Here is an 18,532-nt window from a genome sequence, read left to right as displayed (position 1 = left end):
AATCCAATTTTATTTATTTGGAATAATTTTAATTCAAATAAAAATAATTCAATACTTTCACTTACAAAAATAACTAGATACTGTTTGGTTCTCTTAAGTCTAAGTATACTACAGGAGCTCTGAGACTGACAATACATCAACATTTTTAATACAAACATATTTCATTTATTATTTACAAAAATAATTGAATAATGAAAAATTTCAATATATTTTTTTGGCTATTCAATTTACATGGACGAAATATTAAAGTATGTGCTAAGAAATAATAGGCTAGTTGACACTTTTTTAAAAGGGTCTTAAACTGTGTCATTAGCATTACTAGATTAATAAAGAAAAGCATTTTTTTTCGAGACATGAATTTTTAAATATTTTTTGACAACATGAGCCAAAACGTTGTCTCCCATGATGGTCTATATTTTAACTATTTTAATTACATCATATAAACACAATAAACCCTCAAATGGATTGTTTGAAAAAATTATTAGTTAATAAGGTGACGTTTATTCCAAGTAACATTGTGACATCACAAAATGGACGACAGGGTATATGCCTACTATTAAATAATAATATAGCAGGGATCAAATCTACGTTTGCTATAGACCAGCTCCTTGGTGTTAATAAGGCTTACTTCTTTAGATGAGTGATGGTAATAGGGTAGTTGACTCATATCAAATTAAATATAAACAATATTAATTTAGTGTAGTACACAGAATAAGGGTCCTTTAATTAAAGTTAAGGATTCCTTTTAAAACTTAATTGGATTATCATGTATTTTTTCTAATTATCCTAACGTCAAAAACGCTGTCCATTTTGTGACGTCACTACCACCCTTGATGTACTAAACGTCAAACTAATTGTTAATTAATATTACTGTCAAATACTCCATTTGTATGGGATTTAATGTAGTGACGTCATGAAACAGTTGAAATATAGACTGTCATTTTTTTGTACACAACAGGCGTTTTGAGTCGTATTGTCAAAAACATTTAAAAACTAATTTTCATGCAATCATGTCTCAAAAAAAATGTGAAAAATTTTTTTTAGTCTAGTAGAATGATAATGAACTATATAAGACCATTTAAAAAAAGTGTCAAGTAGCCTTTTATAGGCTACTTGTGTTATTACCCTTGCTTTGCATTTTTGTCTAGCGTAACAGATACAGAGTTCCATAAAAAGTTTTGGTAAATTATACAGCCATTTCCATATCAATCTTTGGGTAAGGATTATAATTTTTAATAATAAAATCTTCATACTTGAAGTCATCAATGGAGTGAATTTTGCGAGCAAATTCTAAAGTTGGAAACGGCCTCGGCTCTCTCTCTAATTGCTTTTTCAATGGTTCAATATGATTGAGATAAACATGAGTATCTCCTGTAGTATGTACAAACTCACCAGCCTGAAAATAAAAAAAAACATTATTAAACAATTTGTAACTGCAACCAGGCAGACTGAGGCAGACAAAAGTGGCTAATTGTCTTAACTTCATTTAATCTCATTGTAATCAACAAAAGTTATTTAATCAAATAATACCTAAATATTGTCTACAATATCGAGTTCTGGATTCAAGAAGTGTAAAAACTATATATACATAAACAAATAATATAAGTAAACACAAAATTGTGCATGTGTGCGCTCAGTGGAGAAACTAAATTCAGATCATTATTTGGGGTGGTTTTGATATCTAGTAGTAGAAAATCTTTGACTGCAATTGAATAATTATATTTATTACATTATGTTATTTATAAGTGACTGAACATTTCAATGAATTGGTTAACAAAATCAAGAATACACTTCTGGATATCACAACACACCATTCTGAACGATGGCTTAGAAAGAAAACACCCGACCGACTGAATTTTTATTATTTATATTTATTGTTTATGGTCATGAATAAATATTACGTTATTTCCAAGGACAACATTAAATCAATGTATGTCACAATGATTCTGGGAAGTTTTACAAAGTTTATGGTATGGAAAAGGGAAAATTGTTTTTACCTCTAACTGAGTAATGTGTGCAATCATATGTGTCAACAAAGCATAACTTGCAATGTTGAATGGGACTCCTAGACCCATATCAGCGCTCCGTTGGTACAGCAAACACGAGAGTCTGCCATTAGCTACATGAAACTGTGCTAGACAGTGGCATGGTGGGAGGGCCATTTTGCTCAGATCTGATGGATTCCAAGCGCACATCAACATCCTTCTGTCACTGGGATTGTTCCTAGAAGATAAATTTAAAAAATTAGTTTCACTGAGGTATAATTTGAGTTTAGAGTAAGATTCTAAGAGCTATGCTGGGTATTCCATACTGTGTGGCCGACAAATACATACATAAGAGTTTAAAAATCAACACTAAAAGAGGAGATTGTTAAATGTAGGAATGCATATCAGACAAGAATATCTAATCATGTCAACACGCTGGCATTGAAATTGGTAGGCACTGGCAGCGTCACTCACAAGGGGACGGGGACTCTCTTAGTTATGAGAAACTTTTTGCTCAAACAACAAAAATACCTCATACACACAACTGAATGGCTCATTGCGATGTAACACAAATCACCAAGTTATTCAGTCAACTGACTGTAAATTATTGATTTAGTTTTGACCACTCTCCTATTGTTTTGTTTTTTTTTTATAAGCGCGAGCTTCTCGAATACTTCTTATCAAGTGAAGATGTGGCCTAAGTCGGGACACACTTTCTAGAAGATGCATACTCACATCTTTTCTATTACTGTTTGAAAACATTCTATACACATGTATAAAAGCTTATGGTCATGAAATATTGAAAGCTGTTTGACATATAAGGATGAATTTGGCACAAAGGTAATTTACATTTAGTAGACTTCCCCTAAGAACTAATTTAGTGACAGGGTTGGATTATAGAGGTCTAAGGGTGGAAAAAGTTGAGCGCAGTTCAATCTAAAACTTTGAAAGTATGTCGGTCAACTTTTCACGGCTAAACAGCAATCAAGATGAATTTTAGAAGAGTGGTAAATGGGACCTTGGAGCAAAACATAGGGTACTTTTTGACTCTAAAATAAAAATAGAAAGGAGTGAAATAGGAGTTTGTATGGAGATTTGTACGGATTTAAAAATATGAAAAATATGAGATATAATGTGATTAACCCTAAAGTGGTAAAATAGGGGTTGAAGGTTTACATCGATTTCCACACAAACGAAGCTGCGTGTGTTCACTAGTATAAATATAAAAATGTCACAAATGATAATTACTTGATACTGTTAATAACATTTTGTAGCTGATCAATGCCTTGTCCTGTGTAGTCAGTCTTTGAATCTATGTATTGAGCTCCACTGTGCCTCCATTGAAACCCATACACAGGTCCAAGATCACCTAAAATGCAAAGAATTTGTTAAAAATGTATTTTTAACCAACTTCAATAAGGAGGATCTTAATTTGTACAAACAGAATTGAATATATTGGTAATAATTCAATATAATGCTGGTCCCCACAATACAGATCAATCTAGTGTGGAGACCACAGACAATCAAATACTTGGTTTTTGTATCTATTTTTGGTTATTAAAGATTTATTATTATTATTATTAGATGCTACAGGGACAAATTTGGATAGGGCCTAGAAAATTGACATTTATTTTCAAATAATCCTGAGCTCGAGACTCATAGACTGGGGCCCTTCGAGCCACTGACCCATGGCATTTTGTTAGGAACACCCTATATTTTCTCCACTGAGATGCTATTTCAAATAAAAAGCAATGTTAATCCAACACTACTAAACTACAGTGAAATTTTGTATCTTTTTTGCATAATTATGTGATATATGAATGGATAACAGCTGAACAGATTTTTAATGAAATTCATCATCCAATTTAATACCTCCAATATCCAGGCAATTAGTTTTAAATAATTACCTTCTTCACGTTCTGTAAATCCCAAATTATCAAGAAATGCCCTGGATCCATTGGCATCCCAAATATGTACACCCTTGCCGGCTAAAACTTTGCTATTAGTAGATCCAGATATCATCCACAGCAGCTCTTCGATTACTCCTCTCACAAAAACACGTTTGGTGGTCAAGAGAGGCAATACATTGTTACGTAGAGTATATCTCTGCATAGCTCCGAGTATAGATAGAGTACCAACCCCAGTTCTATCAACTCTTTTGTCGCCTGTAAGATGGGATAAACATTGTTTTATTAATTACATGAATAAGTATGGGATTTAGAAGGGTTAAGGTTATAATATATTACGAACCTGTCTCGATAATAGTCTTTACAAGGTTTAAATACTGTGATTCTTCATGCTGCTGTCCCGATTTATCAATACCATTTTGTTGCATGTTTTCTATTCTGATAATTATGGGAAAGTAATAAAAGTGCACAAAGTATTAAGTACAATTAGAGTAAAGTCAATATTTTTTAGTAAAGTGACTAAACTATTTAAAGCACAAAACAAACAGACACCGACCGGACCGGAAAAAAATCTGAAAATTGATAATTTTTTGGCGGCAACGGCAAACTTATTGGAAATTGACATTGACAGTGTCAGCAGATAACAAATAAATGTTGTTATCAGTCATCTTATTGCTTGGGGTTCTAATTTTTTCGAGTCTCACCTTTACGGCGCAAGTGGCAAATAATAAATACAAGTTGTTCTAAATAATTATAAATGAGACAGCGAAAAATAGTTATTAGAGAGCGAGAGTCAATTTTAGTCAACCAGTGGTCCTACCATAGGTAAATATTTGGTTTAGCTTTGTGCAGCCCTGGGAAAACAACGTTAGCTTTAAATTAACCGATAATCCCTATAATTTAGAGCGAAGGGATAAATGTTTGGCGAATAAGGCCACGATTCATATAATCCTTAAGCGTTACATTAAGACTATGTTTCAATAAATCAATAAACAACGATCACGCCCACGACCATAGTTTCCCCCGTTCTATTTGCTTGCGAAGTACGAACGTTGCAATCATAAATGCAATTAATGGATTAGATTTTAAAGCGTTTCAAGCATTGGTGTAAAAACAATTTTAGTAATTCAAAGTTCTTTCGTAGAATTGAAGATAACAATACATAATAACACCTCAATAGACCTTTCTTTTAACTATATTCTGTGCAACCACCCAGCAATCACTGTTGCTATTAGCAACAGAACTTTGTTATTAAATATTTGATTACCAAGAAATTGTTAATTTTAAATAGTTTCTGTTATAATACAATTAGTGAAAAAATCACAAATCTAGGCTATGGGTCTCGTAAAATATAGAGTTCATCAGTGACATAAAACAAGTAAGTTCCTCTCAGTAAAATTGGTCTGTATAACAAAAAGAAACATATAAATAGCTCGTGTTATTACGCCCTTTTTAACGAGGATCTGAAGATAATGCCTGTTCTGGAAGCGCCAAATGTGGAACTAGGCTCGGCTCCGCGGACGCCCAGTGTGATCGCATCACCGTCACCGTCTGAAATCTCCAGTGCCAGCTCACCTGAACCACAAAATGTTCGCGCTACTCCGCTTTTCAGGTAATGCTACTTTTTTCTTTTTTACCGAGGTTTGGTTCTTATTAAAAAAAAATAGGTTGGTACTACAATTAAAACCTGATAAATGCCTAAGATGCACTCCACGACATACGAGTATCTCGTGAAGAGTCAAGAAAAAATGACATAATTATACAAGTCTGTCTCTTTCTTTGCGATAGGACGAAAGAGAGAGTGATATTTCCGCAACGTCAATTTTTTTTCTCTTCATGAGAATATTATGCCTAATGGCGCGCACTCTAGGCTTATAGAAAGACGAAAGGTTAAAATTTTGTATCTTGTTACTTCAACGATTTTAAAGGAAAACTAACCTTTACCTGGACCGAGACGAGGTCTGCTATTGAATTTGCAGAATTCAGCTGCAGATATTGTGTTTTTATTGACCGGGCATCACGCTGAAACTACTGAATAAATTCAAATGAAATTTGGCATTTGAGATCATAATACGAATTCGAGTATAAGGATACTTTTTGTCGCGATGTGAAATAAGGGTTGAAAGTTTGTGTGGAAAATCCTTCATTATTAAAGTTAAATTTGTAAACATTGGTATGTGCACTTACAGAGAAATACTATAAATAATATGATTCAAGATTTCGCAAAATTCTAACTATAAAGTGGGGGTTGAAGTTTTTTAAATATAAATCGTTCATGTTTTTAGTTTTATATTTGTAAAATGATTACCGGACTAAGTATCCATACTTTCATACTAAGTAGTGCGTGTTTAGTAGTAATAAATGAAAATGTTGTGGTTTAAGGATGTTGGCCATGCCTCCCCCTGAACCAGAACAGCCACCCGGTCAAGACGAATTGGAGCGTCGGTTGCCCGGCTACAGGCGCATAGTTATACCGCGGGAGTTAACTCTCATTGAACTTTTGGTAAGGACCTTTGGAGTACTTTATCTAGGTCTGAAAAGTCAACTGAAAGTCTTGGATAGAAGCAGGCGTTACTTTGCGGAAGTTCATCATGATTATATAATGATTTATTTATTTTGCTATCATCCGCGAAAAATTTTTCGCGGATGATAGCAAAATAAATAAATCATTATATAACTGAAAGTCGGTAAACCTAACTTTTTAGATGTTCATTTCATTTTCTTTTATTATCATGTTACGTAGTTGATACGTTAATTGAAAGAACATCGTCTTTAACGGTACAACACTTCGCTGGATAGGCAAGGAATATGTACCTACGTCTTACAAAATAATCGTCGCTTACGATGATATGATATTTTTACTCTGATTATGTAAGTGCCGTAGGCTCGTTATCTAAAGGGACCTAAGCGGCGTCACCGGGATGACCGATATAACTTACCTATACCTACCCAACACTCCGGCAACAATACTTAATTACTTACTCTTCCGATTGGAGCACAAGCGCCAGATATACGTATACCTATCTAAGCTGACGGTAATCATCTGATGAGCTCAGTCATAGATAACTGTATTCCGCTATTTTTCGTAATTTAGAAACAGAGACCATGATTTGCTGAATTTCGTGTCAGGGTGAAATTGTTGTTCACCTACTCAACAATTACAATTGTCGAGACTTGGATATTAAATATTTCTCGTTTATAATTATTAACAGGCGTGTTTTCTTGTAGAAAGAATCCAGTGGAGTGACGACAGACGAGGAAGTCCTGACGATTCGCGAGGCGAAGTTGCGTGTTATTGCGGAACGCGTTGGCCTGCGACGACTGCACGTCCTCGCCCCCCATTTGCGCTCTCTCACGCTTGACGGCAGCGCAATTTCATCCTTGCGTGACCTTGGGATTGGATTAGTTCACTTAAAAGTATGTCACTGGTGCAAATGCATGTGTAAATCCGGAACTGTGTTGGAGCCCTTAATGTAGTGTCATACTTTCCAACAGGCTACATTGGGCAATGGTTGTATCCATCATCATCATCATCATCATATCAGCCGATGGACGTCCACTGCAGGACATAGGCCTTTTGTAGGGACTTCCAAACATCACGATATTGAGCCATCTGCATCCAGCGAATCCCTGCGACTCGCTTGATGTCGTCAGTCCACCTGGTGGGGGGTCGGCCAACACTGCGCTTACTAGTGCGGGGTCGCCATTCCAGCACTTTGGGACCCCAACGTCCATCGGCTCTTCGAACTATGTGCCCCGCCCATTGCCACTTCAGCTTCGCAACTCGTTGAGCTATGTCTGTGACTTTGGTTCTTCTGCGGTGTATCCAACCATTAGGATTTGTGTAGCTGCTAATTAGCAGTACCTATACTTATCTTTATAAAGGAACGTCTTTCAGTTAGGCATTATCGTTGGGTAATTTCGGACCTCAAGCAATAAAAAATAGGTAACAGTAAATTTGACGGCCTCCGTGGTAGCAGTGGTCTGCGCGGTGGATTTACAAGACGGAGGTCCTGGGTTCGATCCCCGGCTAGGATGATTGAGGTATTCTTAATTGGTCAAGGTCCGGCTGGTGGGAGGCTTCGGCTGTGGCTTTTTACCACCCTACCAGTAAAGACCCCCAGCGATTTAGCGTTCCGGTATGATGTCGTATAGGAACCGAAAAGGGTGTGGATTTTTATGCTCTTCCTAACAAGTTAGCCCGCTTCTATCTTCGATTGCATAATCACTTACCAGTGAGATTGTAGTCAAGGGCTAACTTGTAAGGCATAAAAAATGTCATAGTTTTAATGTTCGAGCAAAACCATACAAAATTACCTAATACTTAGGTACCTGATTCAAGTTGATTTTGACAGACAAACACAGTAGGTACTTAGGTAGGTAAATACAATAAATACACATCCCGATTCAAGTTGATTTTGACAGACAAACATAGTAGGTTAACTTGAAATAAAATTGTCCTCTTTTACGATACTTGGATACAACTAGCCAGACTAGCATTTCTGTAATCATCTCTTAGAATGAGTCCGCCAAGCTGGCCAAATGCGGATTGGCAGACTTCACACAAGTAAGGAATTAAGAAAATTCTCAGCTATGCAGGTTTCCTCACGATGTTTTTCCTTCACCGTTTGAGATACGTGATAATCAATTTCTTAATATGCACATAACTGAAAAGTTGGAGGTTGCTCCAGACCGGAATCGAAGGCAGAAGTAATATCCACTGGGCTGTCTATTTCTGTAGGATACCTATAGTTCATTAATAAAGAAATGGTAATGGTAATGGTAAAAAAAAATATTTTTTAAATTCGTAGATTTTAAGCATAAACAGATGCGGCTTAACATCTTTGGACGGAATCTGGGGCTTGGGTGCTTTAAGGGAGCTTTATGCCGCTGGCAATCGTCTTTGCGAATTGCATCCATTGGCGGCCATGCAGAAGTTACATACACTGAATTTAGCTGAGTAAGTACTATATTTACCTATATTTAAATTCTTAATTCCATCCACTAATACAGACAAATTAAAAAAGGAAGGCTTACCTAGAATAAAGCCAAACACGCCTAAATATTTATTGATTTTTTGCAAGCTGTATACAAAAATAGTAGAGCGTCAATAAAATTGAAACGGATGGGACTTTCTTTTGCGATAAATAAAGGCACAGAGAGGTGTCATACAGGGGGACCCAATCTCACCGAACTTATTTACAGCTCTACTAGAACTAATATTTTCCAGACTAACTTGGGAAAATCTAGGGGTAAATATAAACGGGGAGCTCCTCAATCACTTAAAATTTGCGGATGACATTGTGTTCATAAGTGCAAAATATGCACTTATCAACACAATGTCATGATTAGCACCTCAAACACGGAATGTAGAAAATGTGGATTGGAAATGAATGCTAAGAAAACCTGCATAATGACGAACAACATAGAGATACCTACATCAAACGAATCTCAATCAATCAGCTGTGTTAATTAATACAAATATCTCAGGCAAAGAATATAATTCGAAGAGCAAACAATAAAAGTGGAGAGTGGAGAGTAGAATCAAGATTTCGTGGGATAAATCCCCCTATAATTGAAAAAGAAGGCAATGGTGTCTCCAATAAATAATAATAATTTAACCCTTAAAGTATTCTCCGTTATTATACCATATTACTACCGTTATTTAGGTATTGATAAATATTGCAGCAACCCTATTGAAGAATCAAGTCGCTTATGGACTATAGGTGTTTGCAGTTCACTTCGAAAATTGACTTTGCGAGGGACGCCTATTTCGGACGCAATGAATTATCGTTCACTTGTTGCTTCTGCCTTACCGATGCTTGTGACATTAGATGACATACCGTTGAATCCAGATGAAGAAGGTAAGTCTACAATTAGAATCCATCTTCATAAAGCTCGCCATCTGAAAAACACAAACCAAGAGTGTAGTATTCTCTTCTTACTAAAGACGATTGGTGATAAAAGGAATGATGAATTTCAGATGAAATTCCTGAAGAATTGTTGTCAGATGGACATGTTAGCGCAGAAAGTGATACTGAACCAGAAAAATACAATTCGTTACCTAGTGAGTTACAAACAATTCAAGTGCCTCAGCCTGGCCCTTCCGGATCACAATTTCAGGTTGGTAAGCCAATTAATGTTAGCTAGTAGTAGTAATATAGACAGTAGTTAACTATATGTTATAGTTAACTACTAACTATAAAATCTTTGGTATTAGATATATAGATATTAACACACTGATAGTAATCGAAACGCAATCGCTTCGCCTCGGTTTCGCTGTCGCCGCGCTTACATCTCACTATGTGTCTGTTTATGTTCCTTCAATTTAATCATAACATATCATGAATCCTAACTTGATTGATAAAGTTAGGTTCGAAAACTGATAGAATATTTCGTTAATAAGTGCTAGTTTCAATACTGAAAGTTTCTTATTTAATCGTATGAATTTGACAGCGCGTAGTTGATTAGTTTATATTTGTGGTGTGGTAGATAGCTTTGCGGATATTACCTAAACTAAACAGTCCCCACATTATCACATTATCTAATTTTAACCTAACAGTTATAATGTTGTACATAACATTGTATGTGGAGAAAAATAAATAAAATTTCAATTTCAATTTCAGTATTATCATGATAAGTATTTCTTCAACTTCTAATTATGCTTTGTTAGAGTACAAACAACGATTCAAATGAGCGGTTGGCTTTCAAACGTTTGAGGGTATCTCGCCTGCGTCCAGCCACCACGGAATGTGCTGGTATACGCCCATCACGCCCTGACCTACCCCGCAGACCCAAAACTGCCTTAGAAAGGCCTATCGATGCCCCAACTAGGTTGCAGATTATGAATACGCTTATGGGTAAGGAAACTACAAATATACCTACCTATGTAAATATAACGTCATAAACCTGTAGATTAGAATCTAAGCATTTTGGTACAAAAACAGTCCAAATTGGATTGACAAAAAACCATTACATTTTGGACGTTGAAACTTTGTGATTAAGATTAAGTCATTCTTTACATAATTGTTATGTTTAGTATGTTTAGTTGTAAATGATTTTTTATATTTAATTTGGCAACTGATCAAAATTTAAGTACCTACCTACAATGAAAGTTTGAGAAAAACGTTATTTATGTACGTCCGTCGATCTAAGTAATATATCAGCAAGTTTATTCTTAACGGAATTTACGTAAAATTTTGTTAAAGACGACGAATGGCGTTGTAGCGGCAGTAAACTGACGTCACAGGAACCCGTCTGCGGTAATCTCGCCAGAGCCTTGAGACGATCGTCGAAAGAAAAACTTCGTAGCTCAAGTAAGTTTAACATGTAGTGTACGTAGTATGTAAGTAATCTATACTTATAATAAATCTGTAGAGAGATCAATTCTGTACATGAAATATATTTCCAAAATAATTATCAGGGGGTGATTAGTAATCGATACTGATGCCAAAAATGCAATCAATAAATTTTTTGTCTGTATGTTTGTTATAGAAACAAAAACTACACGACGGATTTTAATGAAACTATTGCTACAATTATTCTTGATACTCCTGGGCAGGTTATAGTATACTATTCATCACGCTACGATCAATAGGAGCAGAGCAGCGAAGGGAAATGTTGGGAAAACGGGAAAAGTTACTCCATTTTTACAGCGATACTACTGTAAGGGTTGAATTAAAGAGATCTGAGGGCGGACGGAGTCGCGGGCGTCTGCTAGTATAAAATAAATACACTAGGCATTTTAAGAAATTAAATATCAATTGACTCAAACGGTGAAGGAAAAACATCGTGAGGAAACCTGCATACCAGAGAATTTTCTTGATTCTCTTCGTGTGTGAAGTCTGCCAATCCGCATTTGGCCAGCGTGGTGAAACTAAAGCTTAACCCCTCTCATTCTTTGAGGGAACTCGAGCTAAATAGTGGACCGAACATTGCTTGTTAATGATCACTTGGGAAATAGATAAAATAAAGCACCCAGTAATAATCGAGCAAATCGTTGGTGATAGACAGGTTTGGGATAACCATTTTTTAAAAATAAGTAGGTACTTGCCTACCTAGTAGCGTTCACAACAATAATCCACGGGAAATTACTAGCTACAGTTATAAAGCAACAATTGGACATGACCAAATTTTAGTTTTATGGTAAGGAAACTGGAAACCTAACTTGGTATATTTTTGGCGTCTTTTCATAGATATTTAAATAAGTAGATTTCAAAACAAATTCAGCAAAAAGTATGTTAAGGAGGATCCTCCTTAACATACTTTTTGCTGAATTCAGGCCATCAAGGAATAATAGAAAATTAAAAATATTACTTACAAGATATTTCAAATTGTCTTTAACTACTTATTTTATCCTATTTTTGTGTATTTGATATCTTCTTTTCTCTTTGCTTAAGTATTTATTTCTGATCCGTTAATTAAGCAACCGAGTGTCCCACTTTTGGTACAATGTTGGAAACAAATAATTGTTATTATCATTATTGTTGGTTCGTGAGTAGAATTAATTGCATCGTGCATCTCTGACTTATTTACGAGAATCTGTGATTCTGCATCATTTGCTAACTTCATGATTTTATCAAGTTTTTAAATAGCTAGGGTATATTTATCTCACTATAAGATTTGAGATCTCTCCATTAAGAAGTAAATATTATTTATTTAATGATTCTACGTGATATGATAATAATTGAATAGTTTTTCGAATTTTTAATTTTGGTAGGTACCAGCGTAATAATGTTTTATGAATAGTACATAGTATCTACTGAAAGAAAATTCGATAATAGGAGTCCTTTTTTTAGAGCAACGTGATTTAGCTTTTTACATTTAACATTCTGTTTGCCATTACGTGAATGAAGGCATGATAACTTGCGATCTTATCTTCTTACTACTAAACATAAACCAGCATCAGTTTCTAGGTATATGTAGATAGTTATGGAAGCATATAAATATAGAAGCGATATTTCTTTTTCTACTAATAAACCAGTTAATAGATACCTAGACATAGGTACCAGACCTACCTACTTACGGTCGTTTTAAATAACCTACCTAGGATTACGGATACGTAAATAGCTATCCTCGATTGTCAGTAACAGTCAAACTATCTTTACATAGTCAAACTATCTGTCTGTAGGTTATTGAAAAGCAGATAAGAACAAAAAGATAGATTTTCTTAACTTTAGTAAGCGAAATGGCGGATAGATAGGTTATTGAAAACGGCCGTTAGGAAGTAATCTATCTACGTTAGATACCGCTTTCCATGGCCATTTCCTCGGTTATTGGGCCAAAATATAGGGCGGATAATTCCGGCATTTATTTACTTGCTTGTTCGTGGACGACATCTCGCCTCTTGCCCCTAGTTCCAATAAACGCACTCTCTTTATTTCATAGAATGATGGTCGAATACTTAAACCAATTCGAATGTACGAGTACCTATAGGCATTTTTCCAGTACGTTTAGTGACAATAGTCATTCATCGTCATTATCAACCCATATTCGGCTCACTGCTGAGCTCGAGTCTCCTCTCAAAATGAGAGTGGTTAGGCCAATAGTCCACCATGCTAGCCCAATGCGGATTGGCAGACTTCACACACGCAGAGAATTAAGAAAACTCTCTGGTATGCAGGTTTCCTCACGATATTTTCCTTCACCGTTTGAGACACGCGATATTTAATTTCTTAAAATGCACATTACTGAAAAGTTGGAGGTGCACGCCCCGGACCGTATTCGAACCCACACCATCCGGAATCGGAGGCAGAGGTCATATCCACTGGGCTATCACGGTTCTCAGTGACAATAGTGCTAAATATAAATGTAGACACTAATAATTATGTGGTCATGGTGTAACCACGACAAAAAACCGAAGTTTTGGCGCGGTTACGTAATGACATGTTACGACTCATGAGTTTTGTTAACATTTGAAATTTCTCTTTGCATGCCTCATTAGGTACCTGTTATTGACACTTGGAGAGGATGAACAAATGACATCGAAACTCATGCTTAGGAGACTGTTCTGTTATGTAATTTTCATTATACTTGTACAAATAACATAGTAGGTAGCCATTTGAAAAATATTCAATATTCTCAAACTCATAATTGTTATTTTTTAAATTAATAGTGACTTTAAAAGCTTATAGTTATGTAGCTACTAGCAATGAATATAATATGACCTCGTAAAAAATAAATACCTTCAGTGAACAATATCTAGGTAAAAAATAAACATTTACCTATAGGCACTAGCACAAAACAAAGAATGAACTAAATTTCATTAACTAGCGGATGCCCGCGACTTCGTTCGCGTGTGATTCAGTTTTTTGCTATCTCGCAAAAACCATGGATTTTTTAGGGATAAAAGATATGTGATAATCCCGGGTATTATCTTTCTTCGTTTTAAATTTCAGTCAAATCGGTTCAGTAGTTGCGGCGTTAAAGAGTAATACAAACATCCATACAAACTTTGGCGTTTATAATATTAGTAGGATTTAGTAGATAGGTAGTGTGAGTAAAAGAACACAATCATATTATCTTAAAATAAATCCTCAATCTTCTATCCTTTGTATAATTAATTTATGATTTTATTAATATAATATCGTTAATTCAGATAGGTAAATAAAAATTTACACATTGTCGTTAGCAGTTTAAAAGGACGTTGGCTTATAAATATGTGTCAAAGAACTTTACATGATTCACACAAGTTATTTTATTTTTAATTGTTTATTTTATGTTGTGAGTGTGGAAATGGTCATTTTAATATTAATTAGCGTCAATATTTTTAAAAATAATGGCCATGAGTACGAGCACGACAACCATTTCCATAACATCTATAGCATACGTCCTACATTGCTTGCTGCCGAGTAATATTTAATCAGCTTTTGTATTCCTAACATGTACCAAGTGGCATCAATCGGAAACAAAATGTTCGTCTTAATATTCTCTTTGTGTTACAAATAGTCTGTTTCAATTTTTAATTAATATCTTTGACGTAAGGACTAATAGTTCCACGGTTAAGCGGCCGGACTCTACATGAGAGATCATGAGCCCCGCTCGCTGGGCTATTGGCGTACCCACTCCTACATAGTACAGACTATCTCTATTATAATCGTATTGTCTATTTTATAGACTCTATGCGATTAATTTATGAGATAAGGAATATTGTACATTTTAAGAATGTGTGTCAAATATTCTTTTTATTTTAGACGAAGACTAAACACCTTTGTTTCACGAGTATACTTATAATTGTATAAATTAAGATAAAAAAGAGTAAATTCGTCTTATTCGTCTAATTGGTTAAATAAATATCTAGGTATTTGTAATTTAATGGATTCCATTTTTTACCGCGCTATCGGAATGTAAAATAATTTGATGAATTATCAACAACAGTTATGCTAGATAATGTGGCCGTAACTGGAAATTAATATTGTTTTAAACATCCTACAAGACATGTAAAAGAATTTATGAATACATAGTAGGTAAATGGGACGATAGTTTAGAAAGATTTCCAAATTTGTTTTCGTTACAGCGGAAGCCAAATTAGAAATCGTGGAGAATACAATGGAGGAGGCATGTCGAGCTCTCGCCGCTGAAATACCTCGCGCGCCTAACGTTGAGCAATGGGCCAAATTCAAAGAGGACACTAGGTACGTACTACCTAAGTCTAATGGACTAAAAGCCCTTGTAAACTTGCTATTTCCTACAGAAATGTAATGGACTGTGAACCTGCTATCTTCCGAAGTCACCACGGCCCAATTTTCTTCAAAGTTGTTCCATTGTATTTACTTAATTATGGTAGGAGCATGCCATTGCAAACTTTGTATAAAATCATGAATACAGTTTGTAATCTATAAAATAACCCTTAAAACAACTTGGAACATTAAATTCGTTAAGTTGTGTAGTGCCTTCGTTCTCTAGAGCCCAAGATTAGGGTGTTTTCTCTAGAAAATACAGTCATTGAATGATACTGAGATTTTTAAATAATCTAATCTTAAGTTCATAATATCATTGTAAATAGAGATATCATATTTTGTGTATTATTTTCAGAATTGAAATAGACATTGATTTTAATGCAAGACCTAAAGATGCAGACCCAACAAAAGTGATAGAGCGATTGGAGCGTATTGAAAAAGAGACAATGGAGAGACTTAATGCAAACCCAAACGAGAACTATACACCGGATGTTATTAGTGCATTTTCTCTGAGTCCTTCTCAAATACACTCTAGAGGTGTTATGAGTGATTATGAATTGTGGAGAGAAATAGAAAATTTGGATACAGGATCTCCACCTGAAAATGTGGACGATTTGTTCAGAGATATAGCACCGATTCGTCGCAGACGTAGTAGGATACTGGAAAATGATTAGATTGTAGAGATTTGTTTGATAAATGAAAAAGGTTCTTTATTTCCTGTTTTGTTACTTGTCGTTTGAAAAGAGAAATATTTTATTAATCAAACGATTAGAGTTTATTAAAGTTACCTACACTTAAATTAAAACTGTTAGGTACATTCATGACACACAGCTCATGAAAAATAGACTAAATGTAGCTTTGAAATGGCAGATATTAAATATTTTTTATGCTTCAATTATCTGGTCTCGGCATTCGTTGCAATTTCGTTTCAAATAGTTTCAATGAAGTCCCATCGTAATTGGGGGAATGCAAAGTTACAAAAATATGTACTTTCATTTTTATTTATTTAGATACCTAATAAATACCTCGTAATGTTACTTCTTTATTATGACACTCGATGATGTCATGACGCGTTTAAAGAAAAGACAATGTTTTCTGTAAATACTAGTGATGGCGTGTTTCTACTTATTATTCTAAAGGCATCTTTGTAGAGCAATTGAAGCTTTAATAGCTCCGTGGTGAAGGGGCCGGACTTACACACAGGTCATGGGTTCTTTAGACTCACTCCTAATGTTAATACAGTATTTCCAACCGATTGGAGTGGAATGGTGATATTGCAAAAATATTGCTTAAAATATATACGGTCGAATTGAGAAACCTCCTCCTTTTTTGAAGTCGGTTAAAAAGAAATTTAAACAAGGGCTTTTTAAATAAAACCCGTCTGCCGTATACCTAAATAGTTTGAAGGATTTGATTTCAAGATTATGCGGTGGCATTTTATATTTAATAATAAAAAAATACAACCGACTTCAAAAACATAAAACGTACCAACTAAACTAAAAAGCAAAAAGTAATATCATATTACGTTCTACCTGCTGATCACTTTGAAGGCGGTGCTAAACCTACCTACACCTTAATGCTAAAGACATGAACGCGTTTTTGAGTTTGTGTAATTTGATCATGCTCCTTGTTATTTTGAAAAATCCCAGCAGTTCCTTACGATTATGTTATTTGTTGTATGATATTTAATTTACAATTTAGTTTAAACTTTAAATCTATGAATGATAATTGTTATTTTATTAATAAATAAACTTTTATGAGATTTTTGGCATTTACTTTTCATAGTTCTTAGGTACCTACATATACTGCTTACTTGCGCTAAAATAAATATACGATACCTATCGTCAGTTATCTTTTATCTATTGTGTAATGTAATGTGAAACGTTGAGTGACTATTCATAGTTAACGTTCTAGTACTCAGACCAAGGATGATTATGTATTTTTCATATCAGTAAATAATGGATAACTATCAAATTGAAATGCAAAATTAATTTATTCCAATTAGGCTTAGTTTAGGTAGGTTCAAGAACTTTGGTACCGTCAAGTTATGTCATGGTGGTAATTACAGTCGAAAACTTAAAAAATTAAAGTTACGAGCTTTCCAAAGCGCCTTGGTCAAGAAGAGCCCACAACAAATCAGCTAAGGTTTATTTTTTTTTGTTTACCACTTATCTAGAAACAAAGTGGAATCGAGTCGTATGTAGAAAAATATGCTTCTTACAGTAATAGTATCAATATCATTGGTTCCTACATATTTTGTTTACATATATTTCGGGGAGATGTATGGAACTGTATTTCCTACGTCGGTGTCGACGTAGGAAATATCAATTCCCAATATCATATCTACCGCTTAAGTTAAAAATCTTATTGTAAAACTAGCAGAAAAAAATCACAAGCAAGAAGTTTCTTGAAACTGCAATTTTATGCAATTTTATACCTACAATGGCTTCTTAAATGTATTTAATGTTTAAAGATTAATAAATATTCATATATATTAAAATGTACATAATAGTATTGAGTCAGAAAATGTCTACATATTAATATTTAAATATTTTTCAAAGTCAAACAGAGGGCTTTCCGCTTATAAATAAATGATTACTTAATTTTTAAACTAAAATAATGCATTCGTTGTACCTACTTACTTGTATGAGAATGTATTAACTGGTATACCAAACATTTAACTATTTAATAGTTATAAATAACTTTAAATGTTTTTCTACAAGATAATTTCATAACCTATTAGATACAGATTGCTCCTAGTCTAAGCATATCCTGCTCAAGAACGCGCGCTGCTTCAAAAAATAGGTACAGCAACAGCATAGTTCATTACTTTCATCAGCCTAAATTAATGGGCTGGTTTTGACAGCCTCCGTGGCGCAGTGGTATGCGCGGTGGATTTACAAAACGGAACTCCGGCTGGGCCGGTTCGAAATTGAGGTTTTCTTAATTGGAGTTTGTGGTG

General features: G+C 34.7%; 2 protein-coding genes across 3 annotated transcripts; one reads left to right on the top strand and one right to left on the bottom strand.

Annotated features, from left to right (window-relative positions):
• Window positions 1-7: 7 nt before the first annotated feature.
• Window positions 8-4,442, bottom strand: LOC112046015 (thymidylate synthase). Its single transcript, XM_024082459.2, has 5 exons — window positions 4,236-4,442; window positions 3,893-4,150; window positions 3,234-3,354; window positions 1,998-2,223; window positions 8-1,396 (listed from the first exon to the last, which is right to left on the bottom strand). The coding sequence occupies exons 1-5, from the start codon at window positions 4,318-4,320 to the stop codon at window positions 1,187-1,189; spliced, it is 900 nt and encodes a 299-aa protein (XP_023938227.2). The 5' UTR covers window positions 4,321-4,442; the 3' UTR covers window positions 8-1,186.
• A 302-nt stretch (window positions 4,443-4,744) lies between these two features.
• Window positions 4,745-17,308, top strand: LOC112046014 (uncharacterized). 2 transcript variants are annotated; one of them, XM_024082458.2, is made up of 11 exons: window positions 4,745-5,270; window positions 5,353-5,504; window positions 6,275-6,395; window positions 7,121-7,309; window positions 8,704-8,852; window positions 9,581-9,756; window positions 9,876-10,015; window positions 10,566-10,752; window positions 11,101-11,208; window positions 15,408-15,525; window positions 15,926-17,308. In XM_024082458.2, the coding sequence occupies exons 2-11, from the start codon at window positions 5,365-5,367 to the stop codon at window positions 16,242-16,244; spliced, it is 1,647 nt and encodes a 548-aa protein (XP_023938226.2). In that variant the 5' UTR covers window positions 4,745-5,270; window positions 5,353-5,364; the 3' UTR covers window positions 16,245-17,308. The 2 variants fall into 2 exon arrangements, with proteins under 2 accessions (XP_023938226.2, XP_052738235.1); XM_052882275.1 differs by having other exon boundaries at window positions 4,745-5,504.
• Window positions 17,309-18,532: the final 1,224 nt, after the last annotated feature.

This window comes from Bicyclus anynana, chromosome 6, assembly GCF_947172395.1.
Source record: "Bicyclus anynana chromosome 6, ilBicAnyn1.1, whole genome shotgun sequence".
NCBI lineage: Eukaryota > Metazoa > Arthropoda > Insecta > Lepidoptera > Nymphalidae > Bicyclus > Bicyclus anynana.
This window is presented reverse-complemented; position numbering and strand designations above follow the sequence as displayed.

Excerpts from the sequence above, each read along its gene's own strand:
- LOC112046015 (XM_024082459.2), bottom strand. The coding sequence starts at position 4,320 with ATGCAACAAAATGGTATTGATAAATCGGGACAGCAGCATGAAGAATCA. Across the intron at positions 3,355-3,892 it reads ATTTACAGAACGTGAAGAAG|GTGATCTTGGACCTGTGTAT; the intron begins GTAATTATTTAA and ends TTTGCATTTTAG. Across the intron at positions 1,397-1,997 it reads CACACATTACTCAGTTAGAG|GCTGGTGAGTTTGTACATAC; the intron begins GTAAAAACAATT and ends TTTTATTTTCAG.
- LOC112046014 (XM_024082458.2), top strand. The coding sequence starts at position 5,365 with ATGCCTGTTCTGGAAGCGCCAAATGTGGAACTAGGCTCGGCTCCGCGG. Across the intron at positions 10,753-11,100 it reads GATTATGAATACGCTTATGG|ACGACGAATGGCGTTGTAGC; the intron begins GTAAGGAAACTA and ends ATTTTGTTAAAG. Across the intron at positions 11,209-15,407 it reads AGAAAAACTTCGTAGCTCAA|CGGAAGCCAAATTAGAAATC; the intron begins GTAAGTTTAACA and ends TTTTCGTTACAG.